Here is a 24,713-nt window from a genome sequence, read left to right as displayed (position 1 = left end):
AGATAGGAAAGATTACAAGACCTGCTTTGCAGATGGTGGTGATGGCAGGAGGGGTGTGGATTGGGGGTAGGGTGAGGAGCTCAGTCCTGGTCATGTTGAGTTTTAAAATGTCAATTAGTCAGACATCCAAGTGGAGATAAGTAAGTACTTGAATCCATTGCTTCTGTTCTTAATAATTAAGAATTTTATATTGATTTCATTTTTTAAAACTTCTCTTATTGTGAGTTTGATGCAAAGTAAACTATACATGTGTGCTAATTTTAAGATACAATTGAGGCAAAAAATGGAAAATTTTGGCATGTGCCCTGTTTGTGAATTTCCCTTTTATAGTCTCTCAGTAGGCAAAAGAAAAATAAACCACTTCTTTCTGATAATTATAAGCTGTTGTATTATTTTTTGATGCAGTTATACTTTGTAATATTTATTCCTATAGAACTTTTTTATTGGAAAATAATTGTGTAGATCATGAGGAGAGGAATAAATATCCCATTGTAAGAAAAAATGTGAAAAACTTCGGGGCATTTTATTAGTCTGTCAGTATAATTACAGGAATTTCAAAGAAAAATTTTATAGAGAGTGGAGCTAAGACTAACCACTTCTGTTATCTCTATCAGCTACTTATATTTCTTCTTAAATATGGACACACTAGACTTGATACCTCGTTTATCTTTATGAAGTCATCAGCTGTTGTATTTATTGCCTGATAACCATTAGCTACTTTTTAAAAGACAACTCAAATTTATTTCCTCCCAGTTTTAGATGCTGGAAGTTTGAAATTAGGTATTGGCAACAGTTACTTTTGGTTTTCATTTTTGTTGTTTGCATCTTTTAAAAAAGCTGTGTATTATGCATGGATGTATCTTTCTGTAAAATGCATAACATCTATAAATCAAGAATTTGGAACAGCTCTCATAAAAGGAAAAGTCTGTCCTTATATCTCATATTCTATCTGGCCAGATCTTCCTTGATTGCAATTTTTTTAAGATTGAGAATTTCTTGTGTGGTTCTGACAGATGTTTAGCAACCATGAAAACTCTCACATTAGCACAAACTATAGGGTTTGTGACATCAGGATCCATAGACATCTACATGCCTGTACATATGCATATGTGTACTTGTATGTTTGTATAATAAAATGAGAGCTCCATATGACTGAAAACATGTGGTAGGTGGATTAATCAAATTCTTTTTTGAAAGCTGATCATCCAAACCATCTGCAGTGTGGTCATATCACACTTCCTTCATGTCTCGTCTGAGAGGACAAAATAACCAGAGATTTGGACCCAGTTCCTCAGCCTAAAGAAGGCTGTTCAAAAGTCCCATCAGTTCCATTGTGCGTATTTCTCCTTCTGAAGGGTATTTCATCTACACTCCACTCTGTCTCGTCCAAATTCAGTCTGTGAATATGCCCATCTCTCTTTTCCTCTCTCTCTGGTTATAACATGCATGTGTATGAAATATAATTACCCAAATGTAATAAAGCTCCTCTCTTTATGACTATTACACATGAGTATATAGATGAAATGAAGGGAGAGGAGGAACTTAAAAAGGGAAGTATATACTCTTTTAGTTTTGGTAAAGAGGCAGGATGAAAGAGAGAAGTGAAACAAGTTTTTAAAAAACATCTACTCTTCTATTTTGGTAACAGAAACAGATGTACCTTATATTTACATATGCAGTTTTCTTAAAGTCAGAATAATATATGCAATAAAATGATCATTTCAAGTTACTTCCTAGCATCATAGTAAATAGATATCAATTTAGTCATTGATTTTCACATGTGTTTTATGAAATATACTTCTTAAATGTATTTTAGCTGAAATACTTCAATATCCTTTACTGTATTAGTGTTTCTATAGATTTTAAATTATTATAAGAAAAGATAAAAAATAATAAAAATATTTTTTTTCAATTTAGTATTTTTTACCTAAATCATCAATAAGTTCTTCAGTATAATGCAAAAAAAATCAGATAGATAAATGTTTATATTTCTTTGTTTTGGGGGTTTGTGAGTCTTTTTTTCCCCTTTTTTAAAAAATTATTTTTATTGATTTCAGAGAGGGAGGGAGAGGGAGAGAGAGATAGAAACATCAATGATGAGAGAGAATCATTGACCAACTGTCTCCTGCACACCCCTTACTGTGGATGGAGCCCACAACCCGGGTATGTGCCCTAACTGGGAATCGAACTGTGACCCCCCTGACCTTCTGGGTTCATAGGTAAACATTTAACCACTGAGCTGGCCGGATAAGGGTTTGTGAGTCTTGATGTATTATAATTGAGATAGTTCTTAGAGTACATGACTAGACAGTCAAAATTAAGTTCACATTTAATTTACAGCAACATTTGTACACAGTTTTGAACATTTAACCTCAGCTTTCATTATTGTGAAAATGTAGATTATGCTTATTTTGATGTGACTTAGGTTTCTATATTTGTGTGTTGAAGTTCTAGTATCTACAAACTAACACCCGCCCAGCATCTTTACCAGCCTGCGCATAAGCATAAACACAAATTTAACTTGTTACAAATGACCCTTAAAGGCCACTCTTTGAGTCTTATAAGTGCAAGATATGTTCATGAAGACTCTCCTTGGCTCTGTGTAAGGTCAGTAGTGCATGACATAAAGTGTAGGTCAGGAGCTGTCAGTGAGATCATCAGAGACACGTGTAAAAGGAAAGGTTACATGTGGGAACGAAAAAAGAAGAGAAGCCTGCATATGGACAGGATAAAGGAGAAAAATGAATAAAAGTAAACTAAAGTTCCAACCACTATTATGCCTGAGACAACTGGATCATGGTTGACAAAAATGAAGCTGGGAAGGAAATTTTATCTTTTGTTTATATTACAAACAGATCCTATCAAGGCAGGATAGGAAGAAAATTCAAGTGAAAGTTGCCTGGTCACCCAAAAGCCATAGTTCAATAATAAGGTCAATCATGTGTTTTTTAAATTCAATTTATTTACTCATTCCACAAATATTTTTGAGTACCTACCATCTGATGACATTATTTTCTCTGCATGGAGTGTGATAGATATTATGCAAAATGCACAATGCTCATAACTCCTGTCTTTGAGCATATTACTTAGATGAGAATAACGAGTAAAAGAGTAATTGAGCATTCCTGTTAGAAAAACTTCACAAAATTATTTCACAGGGATGGGGTAGATCATTCTGGTTAGAGAGATGTGTACAGAGGCGACCACAAGTAATGTGCTCAGGGACAGTGGGAGATTGCAGAGGATCCTCAACGCTGGGCTAGAAATGAGGTGACTGATCTGGCAGCAGTGAGAAGCTCTCCAAGCCCCAGAACATCAGTGACACTGCACTTTTACTTTTTTTTCAATAGTGTAAATCAGACCATTTTATTTTATTTTTAAGTTCTTTATTGTTTAAAGTATTAGGTACAGTATTACATATGTCTCCTTTTCCCCCATTGACCTCTCCCCAGCAACCCCCACCCCCAGCACAAGCCCTCACCCCGCTAGTGTCTGTGTCCATTGGTTATGCTTATACGCATGCACACAAGGCCTTTGGTTGATCTCTTACCCCCCTTTTTAAAATGTCAGGTTTATTGAGTTATTATTTACATACAACTATGTAATCACCACTGTAGTTAAGGTATGGGACAGTTACATTACCCCACAAAAATTCCGGTGTCCCTTCATAATCTTTTCCTCCCCACCCTCAGCCCCTGGTAATGATGTGGTTTCTGTCAGGGCATGTGGGAGGCAACCAAGTGATGTGTCTCTCTTGCATCGCTGTTTCTCTCTTTCTCTCTCCTCTTTCCCCACTCTCCTTCCCTTCCATTCTCTCTCAAAATCATTGGAAAAAATATCCTCAGGTGAAGATTAATTTTTACAAAAGCAAAAAAAGGGGGGGGGGTTAATAGGGGCATGGTAAAGATGTCTAGAGCCATAGAGTATTATTAACCAATGGTTGTGGAGGGGGTTGAGGGGACAGAGGATCTCTGGAGTCAGATTTCGGCTTGGTATAAAGTACAACTTGGAAAGGACCAGAGCTTACCATCATGGAATGAACTTTTTCAAGATAATGCCTTTTCACTGGAGTGTTCAACAGATGATGGAGGAAGATGCAGCTTTCAGGATCCTGTGCCTGCCCCTCCTATTTCTCTGCCTCCGTCCCCCCTCCGCCCTCAGCCTTCTTTCTGGCTCCCTCTCCTCTATAGGTCTCTAGATATAGGCATGCCCTGGAGATCTTCCCTGGTCTCCCTACCTCACCAGTCCACACATTCTCACTAGATTACTTTAATTAACTGTGTGCCTTCAAATACAATTTAAAGTTTGATGACTCTCAAAACTAAATCTCTTGGATCTATGTCTGAAACTTGAGATTTATATATCAGACTTTCTACTTGTCAGTTTCCTATGTCTAATGAGTGTTTCAAACTGAATATGGTTGAACTCTTAATTTCCCCCCAAATCCTCTTTCTCCCCTTCTCTATCTTTCCTATCATTGGACCATGCAGTGTTCTAATGCTCAAACAAAATTCTAGGCATTATAGTTGTTTCGCTTCTTTCCTTAAGCCTCCCATCTAAGACATTACCAACTCTACTTTACCTCCAAAATATAATCCAAATAAAACCACTGGTCTTCATCTTAATGGCTGCCCATCTTCTCTATCCTGAACTAGCCTAGATTCCTGTTTCTACTCTCACCCTTCAACAATCCATTTTCAATTCAATAACCCGTTTGTTCTTTGCAAAATAAAATTCAGATAATACCATGCTCAAACTCATCCAATGGCTCTTCATTGCACTTAGAATAAACATCCAAACACAACCTTAGCTTATGAAGGGGTCCTGATCACCCCTGCCTTCCTCTTAGAGATAAACCACTCTTCATTTTTGTGTGGATAGACTCCCCTTAGTTTTTAGATCTCAACTAAAATGTCACCAGCTCAGAGAATAATCATTCCAAAGTAACTACCCAGGCACTTTCAAACATACACCCTATTTTAATTAACTATAGTACACAGCACATTGCATGAGTAATTCCCTTATGTGTTTTTTTTAATTTATTTATATATGAATGGATATATTTATTTCTTCCTTCATTAAAATGTAACCTTTGTGAGAACAGGAACATTGTTCACTTTCTATGCTGCTTTATCTCCAGCACTCAAAACATTGTCTGACCTAGAGAAATGCAATAAAAATTTATGTGGCATTCTGATTTTATCATTGTCATGATAGCTGGCCTTGCTGGATACTTGTGTTCTGTTACAGTGCCTTCTTTAGTATAGGAAAGCAAGGCATGTTAAAACAGCTGTTAAAAAAAACCCCAAGAAATAATTTTAATTTTATATATTTTAGAAGGGGGAAGACATGTTAATTTTAACTATTGCAAATTAAACTAAATTTTAATTGCCTTACCACATTCAGTTTCTGATTAATCTGACAGGAGCAGGGTGGAAATGAATATTTGGAATTATTTGGAACTGAAGCACATTGCTTCTTAATGATAGGAGCCAAGTCAGTATTTTGAAGGTAGATGAAAAAAATCAATGACATTTGAATGGGTTAGGGCAGGAGCCAGGAACAAACAAATTGCGTGAGAGCAACTATAAAACCAGTGGAACTTACAAGATGAAAAATATTAGAGCATTGAATCCAAAACTTTAGTCACTGATATTTCTCCTGAGATTATTTTCTTAAGCAAGAAAACTAGCTGCTTGCCAGAAAGGTCAAAATTAAATTAAAAACATTCTCTCTCTCAGCTCCCAAGTAGGTGCCTTCATACATCTAGAATAATATAGAGTCCACTAGCTATGTCTTTAACACTGTGATTGAATTAAAACCACTTTTAATACAAAAGGGTGTTGTTTTTTTTTTTTTAATTTAAAAAGTAATATTCTTTCCTGGCCAGAGTGTTGTCCCAGTATGTCAAGGTTGCAGGTTCAATCCCTGGTCAGGGCACATATAAGAAGCAACCAATGAATGCATAAATAAGTGGAACAACAAATCTATGTTTCTCTCTCTCTCTCTCTCTCTCCCTTCCTATCTCTGTAAAAAATTAATAAAATAAAAAATTTTAAAGTAATATTCTTGCATTATAGAAATTATGGAGGAAATGTATAAAGAATTTTTTAAAATTCAACTATATAGAGAAAACTACTAACATTTTTGTGAAATTTTCTTATTTGAATACTATATTCATTTTTAATTTAATTTGTGAATACATAAAACATTCATAAAATTTCAAAATCAAAACTGTAGTAAATGTTCACAAGAAAAGTCTTACTTTCCATCCATTCTTATTCTGCTGCCCTCACATTCCTGATAGGTAACTACTTTGACTAGATTCATGTGTATTCTTCCTGTGATTTTTTTTTTTATGTGTGTCAAGGCAAATGCAAATATATTTTATAGTATCATTTATTTCCTACTTAAAATATAGATATGAATGTATATTTCTAAACTAAACTATCCTTTCTCTTTATAATATATCCTCCTGTAGAGATCATATATAGGAAACATGTATAATGGAGTACTATGCAGCTATAAAAAGATAAGCTATATCTACTAAAATATTTTTATATATTAAAGTTCATTCATATTTTTCTTGGTATTTCTCTACTTTGACTTTCAGGCTGGGCTGAGGGACTCTCCCCTCACCCCTACCCTCACCTCTAGGCATGAATGTCATGCACCAGACCTCTAGTATAATATAAAACACCTGATATGATGGTGATTGATTTTTAGTGATGGACACCTGACTTGTTCCAAATCTTGCCTTTCAAACAATGCTGTTTTAATGAAAATAAACTTAGAAATAAACAATTCCTTATATGTGTGGGTGTGATAAATATTGCCAAAGTACCCGCTATAAGAATTTAGCTTTGGATGCTGAACACACAATACAGTGTACAGAAGGTGTATTATAGAACTGTACACTTTATAATTGTATTAATCAATGTCATTCCAATACAGTCAATAAAAATATTTAAAAATAATTACTTTGCCCTTTTATTACCAATATATGAGAGTTCTGTTTTCTTACCAACAGAATATATTGTCAAACTTACTGAATTTTGCAAGAGCATGTTTTCTTTCCACAAATAAATATCACATTGCATTTGCAATTTCAGCAACAAATTTTAAGAATTACATCAAACATAGTTGATTGTAAGTCAAAGAAGTAGAGGAATACCAAGAGAAATAGGTGAACCATAAGGCAAAGGAGAGATTGTCGTTTTTTTTTAAAGAAGCTCAGCATGTCCAAAACAGCTGTGCAATTAAGTCTTAAGTTTTCTTCTTTTTGCTAATGACTTTTTTCTCCCAGTTACACTTCCTAATTTTAAAATTCAACTGTATGGAAAATTATCAAAGTAACTATAAAATAATTTTACTAGGTTGTAAGAAAATTTTCAAGGTCATTTTATTTAGTATCCCACATTATTTTGGTACTATAGATTTAACTATTGTATAGTTTCTTCCAAGATTAAACTTAGGTCCTTTTCACTTTCAGTTTTTAAAAACACAAAGGGCTTACTAGTTAATTAGGATAAAGGGTTAAATGGGGCTATTGTAATTATCATCAATTTTCTGTTCCATTGATAATGGCTTATTATACCCTTCTCCTTAAGGTCCAGGCTTTTCCCTAACAAATATTATTACATAGCTACTAGAGGCCTGATGCACAAAATTCATGCAAGAGTTGGCTGGCTGCCAGTACTGGCTTCCCTCTGACATCCGGGACCCAGGCTTCCCTCTGGGCACCGGCGGGCAACTGGGACTCAGGCTTTTCTCCGGAGCCAGCTTTGTCCAGAAGGAAGTCCAGAATGACGTCTGGTCTAATTAGCATATTACCCTTTTATTATTATAGATGACTTTTCCCTCTTCGTGTCTTATAACAAGACATATGCAAAAACTTTTCTTGTTTTTTCTCTCCTACTGCCATAGACTTCACTTTGAATCTTTGGCATTTACCATTCCCTGAGCAGCTGACCTTTCATTTCCTAGTTGAGAAATAATAAATGTTATCAAATGGCATGTGTTATTGGATACCAAATGCAAGGTCAAGGGCCCAGTAATTGATTGAGAAAGATTATCAACTGAGCTCAGTTCTCTCCAAATAAGGACTCCTAACTTTGCCCCAGGTCTTCTGTCCAGGATGAGAATGTGACACTGATTGGGTTCATTTCTCCTGTTGAGAGTTGAGGATCGGGTGAGGAGGGATTTTCTTTGGCTACAGCCTATTTGAGTGCCTTGAACAATGTGGATTCTTCCCAAAAATCATTGGCTAAGTAAAAGTTAGACCCACTCACCAGCACTTGAGAATGAGCAGTGAACTCCTTTTAAAACCTCAGCTGTTTACAGGCTCCTCCCAAGGGGTCACTGAAGGGTTTGTTTCAAAATATGTTGTATTTGTATTGACTGCTGTAACCAATTACCACAAACTTGGTGGTTTAAAAACAGAAGACATATACTCTTTTTAAAATTTTATTTTTATTATTGAAGGTATTATAGATGTTCCTTTTTCCCCCTATTGACCCTCTCCAACCCCCACCTATTCCCTTCCCCCACCCCGCCCCAGCCCTTCAGGGCACTATTGTCTGTGTCCATGGGTAATGCATATAAGCATCTAAGGTCTTTGGTTGTTCTCTTCCTGCCACCCCCACTTCCCTCTGAGATTCCTCAGTCTTCACCTTTGAAATTAATTCTCAGTTCTGTATGTTGTAAGTTCAAAATCAAGGTGTAGGTAGGCCCAGACTCCCTTCAGAGGCTCTAGGAGGGAACTACTTGGGCTTCTGGTAACTGCCAGCATTTCCTGGCCTGAGACTGTGTCATTCCAACTTTTGCCTCCATTTCCATTTCGCCCTCTCCTCTGCGTGTGCATCAAGTCTCCCCGTCTCTCTGTCATAAAGGCTCTTGTGACTGGATTTAAGGTCTACCCAGATAATCCAGGATAACTCTGTCAGAATCCTTAATTTAATCATGTCTGCAGAGACCTTTTTCCTGATAAGGTAACATTTATATATTCCAGGGATCAGGATTTGATATCTATGGGTGGCCATTACTCAGAGTACTGGACTATATTTAGACATTTTCTAGAACTTCCTTCCACCGTCTTTATTTCAAGGCAGAAGCCTAATTTTGAGATGAAAAAAAATACCCCATCCAACCTTGCCTCCTTCTGTGATTTTTCTTTGCTTTAAAAAATATTCATATGTTTTTATTATTATACAATATGTGCTCATTATTGAAATTTAAAAAAAATAAGAAAAACTTAGCAAAATAAAACTATGACCTGGCTATTCAAGGATAACCTATATTAACAGTTTAATTTTTTCCTAAGTATTTGGCATCCTCAACATATAATATCTATTATATTTATGGTTGATGAATAAACCAATAAGTGAATGAACCAATAAATCACATTGCAGCTTCCTCTCACATAAGGAATATACAGGCTTAGGGAGGGAGCTTGGGTCAAATTGTATCTCTGTGCTTTACCAGCTGCAGCTATTCAACTTATTTATGCTTCCACACTCATTCTGTAAAATAGTTATAATTGTCCCTCCACATAGGGTTTCAGAAGATTACTATGTACAGCACAGTCCTGGCACATAGTAAGTCTCAGTAGAAATTGGCTGTGATGATCCACGATAGAAATGGGGGATTTCACTCTGAAGGGAAGAATGTGGAGTAGAAATTGTTGGGGGGTTGGATTTTGTATCAACATTTAAGTTTTTTCCCCAATTGCTATCTTTCAAAATGGCATGGGACACCTTAAGAAAGGAAATAAGAGATGGTTTGAGCAAGTTCAGAATGCCTTCGGTATGAGAGATTCATATGTTACATAAGCTTGAGAAAGGTAGTTTCTAAGGTCTCCACAAATTTTGAGAGTGTGATTATAGAATTTTGGTTTTAGAATAATAATCCCTTCCTTTCCCATATATCTAATCTGTTTTTCCCCCACAACCAAGGAATTTGCCCATTTTCCAAGAAATCAAAAACATGTAGTCAAATAGAAGTGACTTAAATGTAGCTAGAATGGTGGTGGTTATGTTCCAAGGGAAACTGTTACGCAGAAGGACTCAGGAGGAATTTTGTGTACGTCTGTTCTGTCGAGAGGGAGAGTTCACAGGGGGTATGGGATCCTTGTGTATGAAAATAAAGGGTTAAAAGCTTTTAAATAATTTCATCCAAATACTGTACATATTTTTATCCATCACAATTAGTGGCATCCTGTTAGCTTCTTAGGATCTGAACATATGTAATATTATGCAAATATTGTTTTAAAATTAAAATGAACCCAGAATGACAAATGCTTCTCAAGTGCTAAGTCTGCAGTTTATAATAATAATTAAAAAAAAAACCACAGCAAAATGAGACATCTCTATAGAGAGTTTATTTCTATTTATTCAGAAATAACTTCATGCTATTATGTCTGTCATTGTTAATTTAAATAACAGTTGAACAATATTATGTGCATTACTTGCTCTTATGCGTCTTATTAACTGAGGAAAAATAGTACATTGCAAAGTTTGCACATGATATAAATATCATGCTATTTTCTCTAAAAGACAACTTATAACAATGCTTAGTTTAGTATTCCCCAAACAGTTTTCACATCAGAATTACTTCAGTAAATTCAAAAATTATACCAATTTGCAAGTTTCCCCTCTCTTGTCTTTCTGGCAGCATCCCAGGTAGGAGAGTAAATAATTTCAGAGGGCAAGAAGAAACGTGGTAACTATAAAACTTCAAACTCTTTTCAATAACAGTCATTGATTAGAAATCCTACATAATTAAAGGGTAATATGCAAATAGACTGAATAGCAGAACAACCAAACAACCAATCAAAGCATAATATGCTAATGATATGCTAAAGCTGCTCAACCACTCACTATGACGTGTACTGACCACCAGGGGGCAGACAGTCAACTGGTCGACCAGTAGCTATGACGTGCACTGACCACCAGGGGGCAGACAGTCAACTGGTCGACCAGTAGCTATGATGTGCACTGATCACCAGGGGGTAGACAGTCAACCGATGGACCTGTCACTATGACGTGCACTGACCACCAAGGGGCAGATGCTCCGACCGGTAGGTTAGCTTGCTGCTGGGGTCTGGCCCATTGGGACTGAGTGAGATGGGCCAGACATGCCCTGGAGCCCTCCCGCGGTCCCTCCCCAGCCCAATCGTGCACCATTGGGGTCCCTCAGTCTGGCCTGTGCCCTCTCGCTATCTGGGCCCCCTCGGGTGATGTCAGAGAGCCGGTTTCAGCCCAATCCCATAGGCCACTCCCCTTGCTAAGGCCCCAGACGCAGGGCTCACGGCTGGCAAGTGCTGCTGCGGCAGCGCGAGCCTCTCCCAATCAGGACTGATTGGGTGTGAGCCTGCAGCAGGCATCGTGGGGCTGGGATGAGTGGGAGTGGCAGGTAGGAGCTGCAGGTGGCATTGGACTGTGGGTTTTGGCCCAATCCCTGCAAGTCACCCAGAGGGACCGCACCCATGCACGAATTTGTGCACCGGGCATCTAGTAGGAATATAAATTGGGTTAATACTTAAAGATAAAATCCTTAAAACAACTTGCATTCATTTGTTCCTACCTTTTTTTTGTTCAAACAAATATGTTAGGAGTTCACAATGCCAGGCTTTTTGTTAGGTGCTCCCTGAGCTTTATTTTTCTCGTCTATAAAGTGAGAAATACCTATGCCACAGAGTCACTGCGTGAATTAATGATATAATGGCATACTCATTTGTTTAACAAAGTAGTAGTCAAGTAACGTTAGCAATCATCATATCAACATCGTTATGCCATGCTATATAATATTATGGTTGTTAATTATAAGTTCATTTGTTTTGATTAGTCTAGCTTTGCAAACATGGTCAGTAAAAATTGACTTCAAAATTTCTAATTAGTTTACTCAACTAGATGATAATATTAGCAGATATGTATAGAATCTATGTGAGAATCACCTTATCATTTGGGGGTTAGCAAAATGTGGTCCTAAAATATCTTTGAGCCTTCTGGAATATAAGAAATATTCTTTGTCAGTATTAAAAATACTAACAAATCTTTTGTCAGCTAAAAATAATCTGTATCAGGCATTTTTCTACAAACTACATGGATATTAGTTTGTTCACACTTATGAAGTAGGTTCTACCTTTAATCCCAATTTAAGGATGAAGAGCCTGCGGAATAGAGAGTTTGAGTATCTTGCCTGAAGTCACTTCACTAAAGGGTGTAGAGTGGGAATCTGAGGCTAGGCAGCTCAACTCCAGAATAGATTTACTGAACACAAACTTCATCATGACTGGTTGATTATTAAGTGGCCAGAGCCCTTCAATAATCATATGCAATGTGTTTTCTTTTCATATTGGGGGTGTATCTGTATTTTTTTTTTTTTAGTTTTCTGTCTTCCCTGAGTGATTTTAAAATCCAGAAATGCAAGAAAGGGCATTGTTGGACTTTCTCACTATTATAGTCTCTGTGCCTAGGATAAGGCCTGGCACATACCAGGTGTTGTTTAATACAAATTTGTTGAATAGATTAATGAAATTATTTGCTACAAAAAATTACACCAACTTAACTAACTCGAATAAAAATGGTTGAATAATATTTATTTCACCTTGACCTCATTTTATTAAACCTCAATTTGCATTATAGATATACATGTTTTAATGTATATTTTTATTTATTTTTTAAATATATTTTTTATTGATTTCAGAGAGGAAGAGATAGAAACATCAATGATGAGAGAGAATCATTGATTGGCTGCTTCCTGCATGCCCCCTACTGGGGATTGAGCCCACAACCCGGGCATGTGCCCTTGCTGGAATCTAACCTGGGACCCTTCAGTCCGCAAGCTGACTCTATCCACTGAGACAAACCAGCTAGGGCTAATGTATATATTTATGTAGGCTCAGACTTTTCACCTAGTTTCAAGTGATGCTCATAATCATTGTTCATGCTGGAAAGAATATCTCATCATTGTGCTTATGCAACTGACACAGCTACTGCACATGAATACATTTTCCAATCCAAATGTCAGAGAATAAGATCACTATGCTTATTTTCAACATCATCTAGCCTTACCCCCAAGTCATGTGGCTTTGGTTCAGTGATCTGACACTAACTAGAGATGAGTTTCTTTTCTAGTAGCAATTTTAGCTGGAAACAAAATACTAGTGTGGTTCCAAATTCTGTTTCTTTTGCCAACTCTTAGCTGTCAAACTATAAAATAATTTCTTAAACATAGTATCCCATTTTCAAACTTTAAAGATTCTTTATAAAAAGGAATAGTCCCCAGAAGGGACAAAAGTATGATTTCATTCTGAATATGCTGATTAATTCTTGACATTTAATTATTGCCATAGGTATTGAACTCGTATCATAAAGTTTACATCCCTTTTTATTCCTGAGTTTCTTCATTCTGATCATTTGTAGTGAGGCATATTGAATATCATGGGGTAATCTGCTCTTTCTTAGAAAACTCAGCGTACTTGTGCTCTGGCTATTTGTCACTTATGATCCCAGCAAGAAATTGATGTCTCCACCTCAAAAGTAGTAATTGGAGGGTTTGTGACAAAGTGTTGCAAAGGTTAATAGAAACTAACAGACAGTGAAAAACATCCTGGGGCTAAAAACAGGGAGGAACCCATTACCACTCTTAGCTCTACAAGAACCTTAGGGAGCCTGCAAGTTTAAGGATATGTGGACTAAGGCAGCTGCCCAGGTAACGAGGGCCAAACTGCTGCCTCACATGGAGAAGACAAGTCAAAAATTATCTTGTCTTCTGACCTCCTGCTATGGCCTGTCAAACCCAACCTGCAGCCTGTTTTTTTGCAATTTATAGAGTTGTCTCCTGAGGTACAGAATAGAGGGATGAGTGGAGGGAAGATCTGGTGGCCTGGGACGGGGAGGGGCATGGAGGAGAATTGTTTATTCAGGAGAGTGGCTTGAATTTACTTTATAAAACACATGTACAGTTTAATATTCTAAGCAGAGCCAGAAGGCATAGTATTAAACAGGAGACATATATAACCACATATTCACATACCTGCATGCATAAATGAATATTGTATCTACCTGGAAGGTTAGATGCTATGTTCTAAAACTAAGTTAAATCACAAATTTAATTACTTCACAAGATTATCTAATTAAGTAAAATAAACTTATAATTGAAAAAACTGATCTTATCACTTTTTATAGAAATCATATAGATTTCAAACCTATCTATAAAAGAAGTCTTAATTATGCTGAATATTTGCAATGTATTTAGTAATTTAAAAAAAAAAAAGTATTGAAAAATACCAAGAAGCCATGGAAAGTAGGTGCTTCAAAAAAGAATAGTTAATAGTGCTGAAAGCTCCTGTGAGGTCAAGTTCACTGAAGATTGAAAATTGTCAAGCATGAATCTTGTGAGAATCATGTAATTGGAATTATGGGTGCACAAACTAGAGTATAGTGGAAACATATAAGAATACTAGAGGCCCGGTGCATGAAATTTGTGCACTCGGAGGCAGGGGTCCTTCAGCCTGGACTGCACCCTCTCGCAGTCTGGCAGCCCTCTGGGATGTCTGACTGATGGCTTAGGCCCGCTCCCCATAGGACATCCTTAACGCTGCTGAGGAGGTGGGAGAGGCTCCCACCACTGCTGCTGTGCTAACCAGCCATGAGCCTGGCTTCTGGCTGAGCGGCTCTCCCCATATAGGAGCACACTGACCACCAGGGGACAGCTCCTGCATTGAGCATCTGCCCCCTGGTGGTCAGTGCGTGTCATAGCGACCGGTCGTTCTGCTGTTCAGTTGATTTGCATATTAGCCTTTTATTATATAGGATAATGTGTTATTATGGGCAAGGCCTCTAATTCAATTTTTTTTAGGTAGCCAAAGGGAGGGGCAGAATTTTCACTTGAACCTGAAGCTAAAATTGCCCTTAGCTCAAAAATCTGCATATCACTGAGACACATCTTGATGAGGCTCATTCTGAACCCCCACACTGTTCTATTATGTGTATAAGTATTGGGAACCATCCTATCTCTAGTGAAAGGAGCCTTTTGTTATATTACAATGACTAACTTTATCTCATGAGTTGTGTTTTGGCTTCAAGCCTATATCCAGTATTCATGCAGCAACTTCAGCTCTTCTGTTCAGTATTTACCTGGCATATATTTTATTTTATTTTCTCTAAATATTTCTAGATTTTTATGTATTAGATAGGAATAGCCCATGGACACAGAAATAGTCTGGAAGGGGCAGGTGCAGGGTGGAGGAGATCAATGGGGGAAGAAAAAAAAAAACTAAAACAAAGGGACATCTGAAATACTTTCAACAATAAAGACACATTTTAAATAAAGGCAGATATCTTAGTTGAAAAGAGTTTTATGTGAAATAATATAAGTAATTGCTCTACACTGTACTTTATATTCTCAGCTCCTCTCAAAAAGATATTAATTGACCCTATGTTCACTTAATGTTAATTGAACCTATGTTCATTGACTGCAGGACTGACTTCCACCACGCTGACCCAGCACTGACTGCTATGGGGACTGTGATCAGACCCTGCTTTTCTCTCCCAGCCTCTGTCTGGGACTGATCGCAGCCCCCTCAGCAGTCAGTGCTGGATTGCCTCAGCTGAGGTGCCCGCAGTGCTGCAGTCAGTGCTGGGTCACCATGGCAGCGCTTGGTTGTGAAAACCAAGGCAGAGACAATAAATAACTTAGTCAATGTTACCATAGCTTTCTCTTAATTATCCTTTCTCTTTTCTGTTCCAAGTTCTCTCTCTTTAGCGGATCATTCTCATGGTTTTGAGACATGTTTAAAAGTTTATCCTATTAGCCAGGACCGGTTTGGCTCAGTGGATAGAGCGTCAGCCTGCGGACTGAAAGGTCCCGGGTTCGATTCCGGTCAAGGGCATGTAACTTGGTTGCGGGCACATCCCCAGTAGGAGGTGTGCAAGAGGCAGCTGATCGATGTTTCTCTCTCATCGATGTTTCTGACTATCTATCCCTCTTCCTTCCTCTCTGTAAAAAAAAAATCAATAAAATATATTAAAAAAAAAAAAAGTTTATCCTATTAAATAATTTAGACTCCAGCTCCCCCTCTAGCTATCATCTTTTAATCCTTTTGCTTAGCATAGTTATCTACACTGAATCTATCCTAATATATAAAAACCCTGGATAAACTTTTAAACATGTCTCAGAACCATGAGAATGATCCGCTAAAGAGACAGAACTTGAACAGAAAAGAGAAAGGATAATTAAGAGAAAGCTATGGTAACATTGACTAAGTTATTTATTGTCTCTGCCTTGGTTTTCACAACTATAGATGGGGAAAATATACCTACCTCATAAGATTATTCTAACAATTAAATAATATGTTGATAGAATGTTTAGTAAAAAGTTTGGCATACAGAATGCATTTTATACATTGGAGCTTAAAATGGATCCAGCACCTAACACTATCTCATACATACTACATGGTCAACAAATATTTGTTAAATGTTGAATGGATATGATTCTATTACATGATTTTTTATTATTGGGAATATAAATGAGTCTGATGCATGTTACGATACACTGGTTATAGATGCACCTTAAATATTCACTGATGATGATTATGATGAGGATAATATTTAATATTTGCCACCTGATGATGTTGATGTTTTGGGCATTTGTGTTCACAGGGTGCTATTTTTCTGCCTGGAAATAAAGTCCTGGAACATCCCTGCAATGAAGAGAGTCCAGGGAAATTTCTTTTTGAAGTAATTCCAGGTAAGACAGTTTTCTGATTTGATTGCATTATTGCTGTTCTATATTGGTAAAGGTGAAAACAAGTCAGACAGGCTTTATTCATGGCTGAGCACATTAATTTGAGGAGGCAAGAATCAAATTTGGTTCATATTTCAGAGATAATGATTCCAGGTATCTCCACTTGATACAAATGAACGTTAACCCCCCCCACACAAACGCATGGCCACATGATTATTGGATGGATACACATCTGTCCACAGACTCCAGTGACCAAAAGTCATGACACAACATCGCTAAGACACTATTGGAGACAAGTTGACTTTACAGTGCTCTTGCAATATGAAAATTTTGGCAAGGTATTACAGGTAGAATGCATTGTCAGCTGATTTACTGCCATAATTTCCTCATAAAATGACATTGTCAAGAAGCTTTTGCTATAAAAAGAAAAGAAAAAACCTCCTTCAACAACTGACAAAATGTTGCAGTTCTGTACCTCAACTTTGTTCCCAACCAACCACTTCCATATGTTTAGCTTGTAAAGTTGAGGATGCCTCTGCCAAGTTATCAGATCCTGCAGTTAAATTTCTTCAACATCTGTTCATTTTTTTTTCTAGTCATCTTCATTCATCCCTCTCAGAGTACCTGGTTTTCACTTAGACCTTTAACTCACCCAGCAACAATTTCTCCAAGGCCATTATCTACTTTTTGGATGAGTTTTTTAGCCCTTTCTTAATCCTTAATGTAAGAAAAAAAGAGGGATGTACTTTTTATAGCATTGACGCTGACTGACCCAGTTGATGTGCTATTGGCATTGATTTAATCATAGCTAAGGTGAGTTTTAATTTATTTGGGTGACTAATATGTAATGCATATCAATAAAGCTGGCACAGAGGCTGTCAACAAAACATTTCCACCAGATTTATAAATGTTGGGAATCTAAAATGTGAAAGCATATTTTTCCCCTCAATGAAAACAGCTGTAGCATTGAGTTCATCTGGCTCACAGTGGAATCCATGACTAAATGTTAATTAATGCAGCTGAAGTGCAGAAAAGTTAGTCAGATGCATTGTGTTATTTGTTTCCCTCCAAGGAGAACATATTGCAAGAAACCTGAATCTTGTTTGCCCTATTAAGAGCTTTTTTATACTTACTTCTTAGTGGAATACTCTGTATAGAATCAAATTCCAGATGTTGCAAAGTCTTTGAAGTATCAGTAGAGGAAATTTCTTTCCCTGTTTATCCTCAATCATTAGGGCCTGTTGGCTTTTAAATGAGCATGGTATGAAACTGACAGCTTTGGCTCTTTATCTCCAATAATTCTAAAGGTCTACTACTGTGTAGAGATTTCATCTTTCTGTTGTTCTGATGTAATATAAATGGATATTGTCAAGACTTCTAGAGACAGCTGTATCTTCGAGCTCAGGAAGTCATGAAACCTCCCTTCCAAGATTGCTGTTCTAGGGCATGTGTTGCACATGCAGTGCACATGAAATAATGGCTTTTGATGAGCAAAGCTTAAGAAGCTCAAGATTCTATGATGTGGAATCTGAAGGTTGTTCTTTCAAAACAAATGAGCCCACAGCTCATTTGAAAAGATGCTTCCTGAATCATTAGTCCAATATGTGTAGCTTCTAAATTAGGATTTATAATTCTGAAGTGACAAGAGAATTGTGTCAAATGCTTCTTTGAAGAGGGATTTGTAAAATCACTATGGCCACAATGAGAATTCAGTGTCTGCGCCATTAATCTTGGTCATTGGGGGTTTATTGGTGTGTCCCTGACATCAGGATGGAACTTCTGGCAAATGCTTCTGTATTTGTATGAAAATGTGGGGATCTGTATCACATGATTTTTATCAATTTTTGCAAAATCGGGATTACTCAGGAATAGAGTGACATGATTTCTTTTTGCAAATGGGAATGACACAATAATACTTTCTAAGATTTCCAATTGTGAAATAGTTTGACATGGGGAGCCTGAAAAGTGCAATAGTGTTTTCTTTTATCAGAAAGGATAGGAGACAGGAAAGATGGTGAAAATGTGATGAGTGCCTTATACAGAATCCTCTTCTTACTGAAGGCATGTCGTCATAACACATACTTATTCTACATTGCTTTCTCTGTGAAATTCTCTTGATCACCACTTCTAAAAACCCATGTTTCAGATGATGCTTACAGAACCAGCACTATTCTGTTTTTATGGACATGCACCTTAAGCCCAACTACCCAAGGAATAGCCATTAATAGGATACCTTAATCCCACCTGCCTCTAATGGTATCTAAAAAACTGGCAATAGCTTCCAGGAAGCCCTTTGACAAATATTATAGTACTATGTACATACACATTTGTGTGTGTGTGTGTGTGTGTGTGTGTGTGTGTGTGTGTGTACACAGGCAGGGTGGGGCAAATGTGGGTTTACAGTTGTTCATATTGAAAAAAATGCAGGTTATGATTATTACAATAGATTTGTTTTTAAATATATTTTATTGATTACAGAGAGGAAAGGAGAGGGAAAGAGAGATAGAAACATCAATGATGAGAGAGAATCATTGATTGGTTGCCTCCTGCACACTGGGGGTTGAGCCCACAACCTGGGCATGTGCCCTGACTGGTAACTGAACTGTGACCTCCTGGTTCATAGGTCGACACTCAACCTCTGAGCCATGCAGATCAGACTACAATAGCTTTATTAACACTGTGTTTCACATACTCACAACTGTAAACCTACTTTTGCCCCACCCTGTATATAGAGGGAGAAAGAGTTTATGACATATGTGTATATATATCTTTATAGTTCCCAGATCTTTGTTTTGTTTTTGCTTTAGTCTAAAATACCTTATGATATTAAGTCTTAATCATGTGCAAATAAGAAAAGCAAGATTTTTTCAATAGAATTGGGCATCTTACTACAATTCTATGAGGCAGGCTATATTATTTATTACTTTGGGTAGTATATTTCTGTACAGGCTTTAAGCTTTTGTAAAAACCTACCTGAAAAAATCTACCATAATTTAGGATTAATTTTTTATAGATTTGCTGTCTCATAAAATGAATTATCTCGGAATAATGCCGTGATTTAAAGCCTTTCACTTCAATTTTTTTTCCATTTCTCTACTTGTTATTAAAAAAGGAGGTGTTAGCCAAATTGGCGTATTTGAATACTTCACTGTCTGACATGCCAGATTTTAGACTGGATTACATTTTATGGCCAAGTGCTAAGCTTTTGGGAAATGTGGTTGAGAAAAGAATGTTGGCAGACCTTTAATGTATAGTGCTCAAAGAAAGAGCTTTGCTTCTCTCAAAATGTGTACTGTGGAAGTTTTTCTTGTGATGTTTAAAAAAATTAACAGAGTAATTAATGGAATGATGATGCCTTAACTTTCCCAGAAGAATAGTCTGTCACACGGAGAAAAGGCAATAGTGGTTCAAAGACAGAGTCCGGTAGAGAGAGACAAGGGAGTATGTGCTCCATGGAGTTAGGAACCACACCTTTATCCCTCATTACTTCAACCCTAACACCTAGTACAGCATAATGCAAAGTGCTGAAAAAGGTTGAAGTGTATGTATCTACCAGGTTTATGGAGGAATCTCAATCATATAAATGTTGTTGTTGTTGTTTTTGTTGTTGTTGTTGATTGGCTACCACTACTCCCAACTCAGTGATGTTGATCTCTTACTTCCTGCTGTGTAGGATCATTCCATCCCCTGGTGCAGCTAAGACCTCTGTGGCTCTCATGGCTGAAGTGGTGGGCAACTTCTCACATTCTTTTTCCCTCTTCTCTGCCTTCCTCTCTGGTAATGATACTGAGAGAAAGATGGAAATAGGTAATCTTCCTACCCAAAAGCTTCTGCAGAGATATAGCTCCTTGTACTGCCTGCTTAGTACATGTCTCTCCAAACGCTGACTCTCTCACGGAGTGCAGTTGGGGATTTTTCACCATCCCTAGAATTGGAAATTCACCACACATGGTAAGATGTTCTACCTTGGGCATGATCTTGTTGGATGGGATGCCAACAAAGGAGCTCAAAGGCCAGCTGCTTTCCTTGTGCTTATTCAGCTACCAGAAATCCCATGTACCTGCCAAGTAAGAGTAGTGCAGGCTGTTTTGCTGCTGCTGCCTCACTCCACCCATCACCTTGCCCCTGTCTCCATGGAGTATGAGCTTCAGACCCAGTGGGTTCAGTGTCTTGCCAACCTTCATGCAAGTCTTCAGCTTGGAGAAGTGGTGGGTGGCCATTCCAGCACACTTCAAAATTTGTGAGCAACTCTCTCATGATTTCCTGATTTGTTCTGATGGTTGAGAGAAATTCTTTTCCTCCTTGTCAAAAAAAATAGTGTTTATCTTGAAAATTGTTGTCTCTAAGCAGCACTTCCTCTTTTCTAGTCTTCCTCTTATAGTAGTCAGGGACAGGAAAATGGGGTTTGGGTTTCTTTGAAATGCCTTCTCTCTATAAACCCTGTAGGGAAGTGGCTTGGCACAACTTCCGTTGTTCTTTACAAGTTGGAATGTTAGTTTTTAGCACTTTTTAAATTCATATTTAGATCTTACTAATTCCAGGGAAAGACATTTTTTTAAAACTCTATAGCTATCTAAAATCTTAGTCTGGATTCTGGGGAAGCACATTCTGATGGAGAGTTATGATCAAATGTTTATTGGGGAGTGCTCTCTGAAGATACTTCCTCTGTGAGGAAGTGAGGAAAACAGGATGGGCAGAGGGAGAAGCTGTTCATGACATCATTGCAACTGAAGTCTCAGCTGATGGTATGGTGAGCCCTGGAGCTGGGTTGCCCCTCAGAGTTGTTCTAAAGTGAGGGACCAGACCTGTTTCCTGGCATCAGCTTACCTAGTCATTGATTGGAAAGAGGGGAGACAAATAAACTGGGGTGAAGTAGTATCCTGTTGCAGTGGAGAACAGTTCCATGAGGGCCTCTGTGAGCCACCAGCAGTCAATATCCCAGCCTCTAGGGTACAGTGGTTCTCAACCTTTCTAATGCCGCAACCCTTTAATACAGTTCTTCATGTTGTGGTGACCCCCAACCATAAAATTATTTTCGTTGCTACTTCATAACTGTAATTTTGCTACTGTTGTGAATTGTATTGTAAATATCTGTGTTTTCCGGTGGTCTTAGGCGACCCTGCTAGCGGTTCTCAACCTGTGGAGCCTAAGACCATCGGAAAACACAGATATTAAATAATTTTATGGTTGGGGGTCACCATAAATGCCGAGAACTGTATTAAAGGGTCGCGGCATTAGAAAGATTGAGAACCACTGGTTTAGAGCATTAAATATCCATTATAGCATCTATCAGTATCCCAGGCAAGTCCTGGTTCTTTGCATGAATCACTTTATTTCATCTTTACTACAATTCTTGGAGGCAGCCTATTGTATTATTTCCATTCCCAAATAAAGAAATTGAGGCACAGAGAAGTAATTTGATCAAGGTAAAACAGCTAACACCTGCTAGTGAATATATACTCGTGTGTGTGTGTGTATGTGTGTGTATGTGTGTGTGTGTGTGTGTGTATGCATCACTGATTTACCTTTCCCAAGGTAAAGCTCCCAGAAATTAAACTAAAGTTTTATATATATATATAATCTGACTTCGAAATAGGAGGTATTAGAATTTTGAGCATAGTTTGTGAAATATGAATATGTGAATATTTTTGTTATTATTAGCTGAAATGGATATACTTGGATCTCTTCTTAACTCCTCCATCAAAAATGAGAGTTTCAGCACTTGAAGTGAGAACAGGCATTTTCATTTATTTGCAGTTATTTGTATGTTTATGCCTATCATTAAAATAGGCACTTGGTAAAGATGCCTACTCATAGTGCTTTTGAATGTATGTTCTAAAGCCAAACTATACTGTCATGAAAAAGTGGGGAGAGAAATACACTTGTCCACAGTGTCCGTCCTTACATGTAAATAACTATGCCAAAGGAAGAATCTACATCTGTAATTTTTCCCTACAGAAAACTGATACACTGGGGTTCACGTCTCTTCATTACAGAACTCACATTGCAGAAACCGTCTCAGCTTCTTCACCAATTTGCTCCATACACTGGCCAAGTTATCACTCTCTAGCCAGCAGCAGACGCTCCTGTTGGCAATCAGTACACTGACCTGCATAGATATTATCCAAGCAGAGACCCATTATGAGTTTCAAAAGCAATTACCAATATTGCAAACTCTCAAAACCCCATTGGCCTCAGTGCCCAAAATTAGTAAGAACTAGAACGTGGAGGTTTTCTCATCCTCTTCCTTCTCCCAAGGAAAGAAAAGAAGAACACACAAGAAAATAGGATGAGGGGTAAAATGTTGGCTATAGAAACAAAGAAAAAAAAAATTTTGAAGGGTAATCTAAAGTGATTTTCATCTGCCTGGAAATGAAATTAAGCCCTTCAAAAAAAGTGAAGGTGTCATTTTCCCCACCATTACCCATGACTACCCATGAGGTTAATTTCAATAATCTCAGACAATTGCATATTACTTCTGTAAATTTCATTAACATTTTTTTCATTCTAATTACTTTCCAGAAGAATTTTTAGGAGCTAAATGAAAAGTTAGAGAATGTGGATGTCTTTATCTATCTTCATATTTAGCTCATTATCTCTATTTCCTATGCATCTATTTATTTCATCTATATACACGCATGTCTAATATGACAATTTTTTTCTATTATTCACAATTCCATGCTATATTGTTAATTAGTTTTTACTTTTACCTCTCAGATTTAGTTTTCTCCTGGTCCTATGATTATAATTCTACAGACCTATTTCATGCATTTACAAAAGAACTCCCTAGATAAAACATTTTATGTGTCTGAAGACTGTAAAAATTTTAATTTCCCAAAACTTGAACTGATTTAGATGGTCAGTGCAGCTGTGCTATATAATAGGCCAATATTTGAGTTTTTGAGATACTGATGTTACAAACAGCAATTAAAATTTATCATCCATGTCTGTATTTGCAACTTCTTCTAGGATGAACAAATGAAGTCATTGGATATATTAATTTTCTGTCACTTAAAAATGTAAACCAGGCCTTGGGTGGTGTTGCTCAGTGGTTAGAAATTAACCCACACATCAAAAGGTTGTGGGTTTGATTCCCGGTCAAGAGCATGTCCCTGAGTTGCAAATTCAATTCCCAGCTCCAATCTGGGTGTGCACCATGTTTCTCTCTCTCCACTCCATCTCTCCCACCTTCCTTTCCCCCTCCCTCCCATCCATTTTCTATAAAAATCAATGGGAAAAAGATCAGTGGGTGAGGATTAACAACAACAACAACAACAACAAAAATCAAAACCATTTGGTGCTTCTATTTTAAATGAAAATGTGGGGGTATTATAAGTGTTTTAGCATCAACGTCATCTTCTTGATCATTAGTTAAATATGCTGCTGCAACATTTACTTTTATAACACTCTCTTTATCTTATCTTTCTCTTTTGTGTTAGTACAGTATGTTAAAATCATGCAATTGTATTTGTTATCCAAAGGCAACTATATTTTTTATTTGCCTAAGTTTGTAGACTGCCCTGAAGCTTGTGTTTTTTAAAAGTTTCTTTTTCTTTTTTGCTTAGTTAATTTGTGCAAATTATTTAGAGAATGTGAGTAGGAGTTGTTTATGGCATGAAAACATAATTCTGTATACACAAGTAGTTCTGAACATGAGTTAAATAAATGCATTGAAATCAACATGCTTTAGCTACTATGTATTCTTTCATATAAAAAATGTATTTGGGATTTTTTTTTGCTTCTGCATTCCCTTTTTAGTTAAAACGCCTTAAAACATACATTTAAAAGAGGCTATTAAAATGGGTAAAGGACATTTAAAATGTTTGTAATCTCTTGAAATTCTGGCTAATATTTCGTCAACCAGAAGGCATTTGGGGCATTTATAAACCAGTTGTAAGTGTGATCTCCTGATCGCTCTTATGAGAAGTGCTGAGTGCAGCGTGCTCTCTCAGTGTTTGTGGACA

The 24,713-nt window shown here is 37.2% G+C and overlaps 1 protein-coding gene across 1 annotated transcript in view; it reads left to right on the top strand.

The window, feature by feature from the left end:
- The window catches only part of ARHGAP24 (Rho GTPase activating protein 24), a 466,522-nt gene that overhangs the window by 193,923 nt on the left and 247,886 nt on the right, over positions 1-24,713 (top strand). The window contains exon 3 of the mRNA XM_080685258.1: positions 16,665-16,752. Within this exon, the coding sequence (XP_080541384.1) occupies positions 16,665-16,752 (88 nt within the window). The remainder of the gene's footprint in view (positions 1-16,664; positions 16,753-24,713) is intronic.

The sequence above is a fragment of the Plecotus auritus genome (genome assembly GCF_963455305.1).
Source record: "Plecotus auritus genome assembly, chromosome: 1".
NCBI classification, from domain to species: domain Eukaryota; kingdom Metazoa; phylum Chordata; class Mammalia; order Chiroptera; family Vespertilionidae; genus Plecotus; species Plecotus auritus.
The sequence above is the reverse complement of the archived record's forward strand: the minus strand, read 5'-3'. Positions and strand labels throughout refer to the sequence as shown.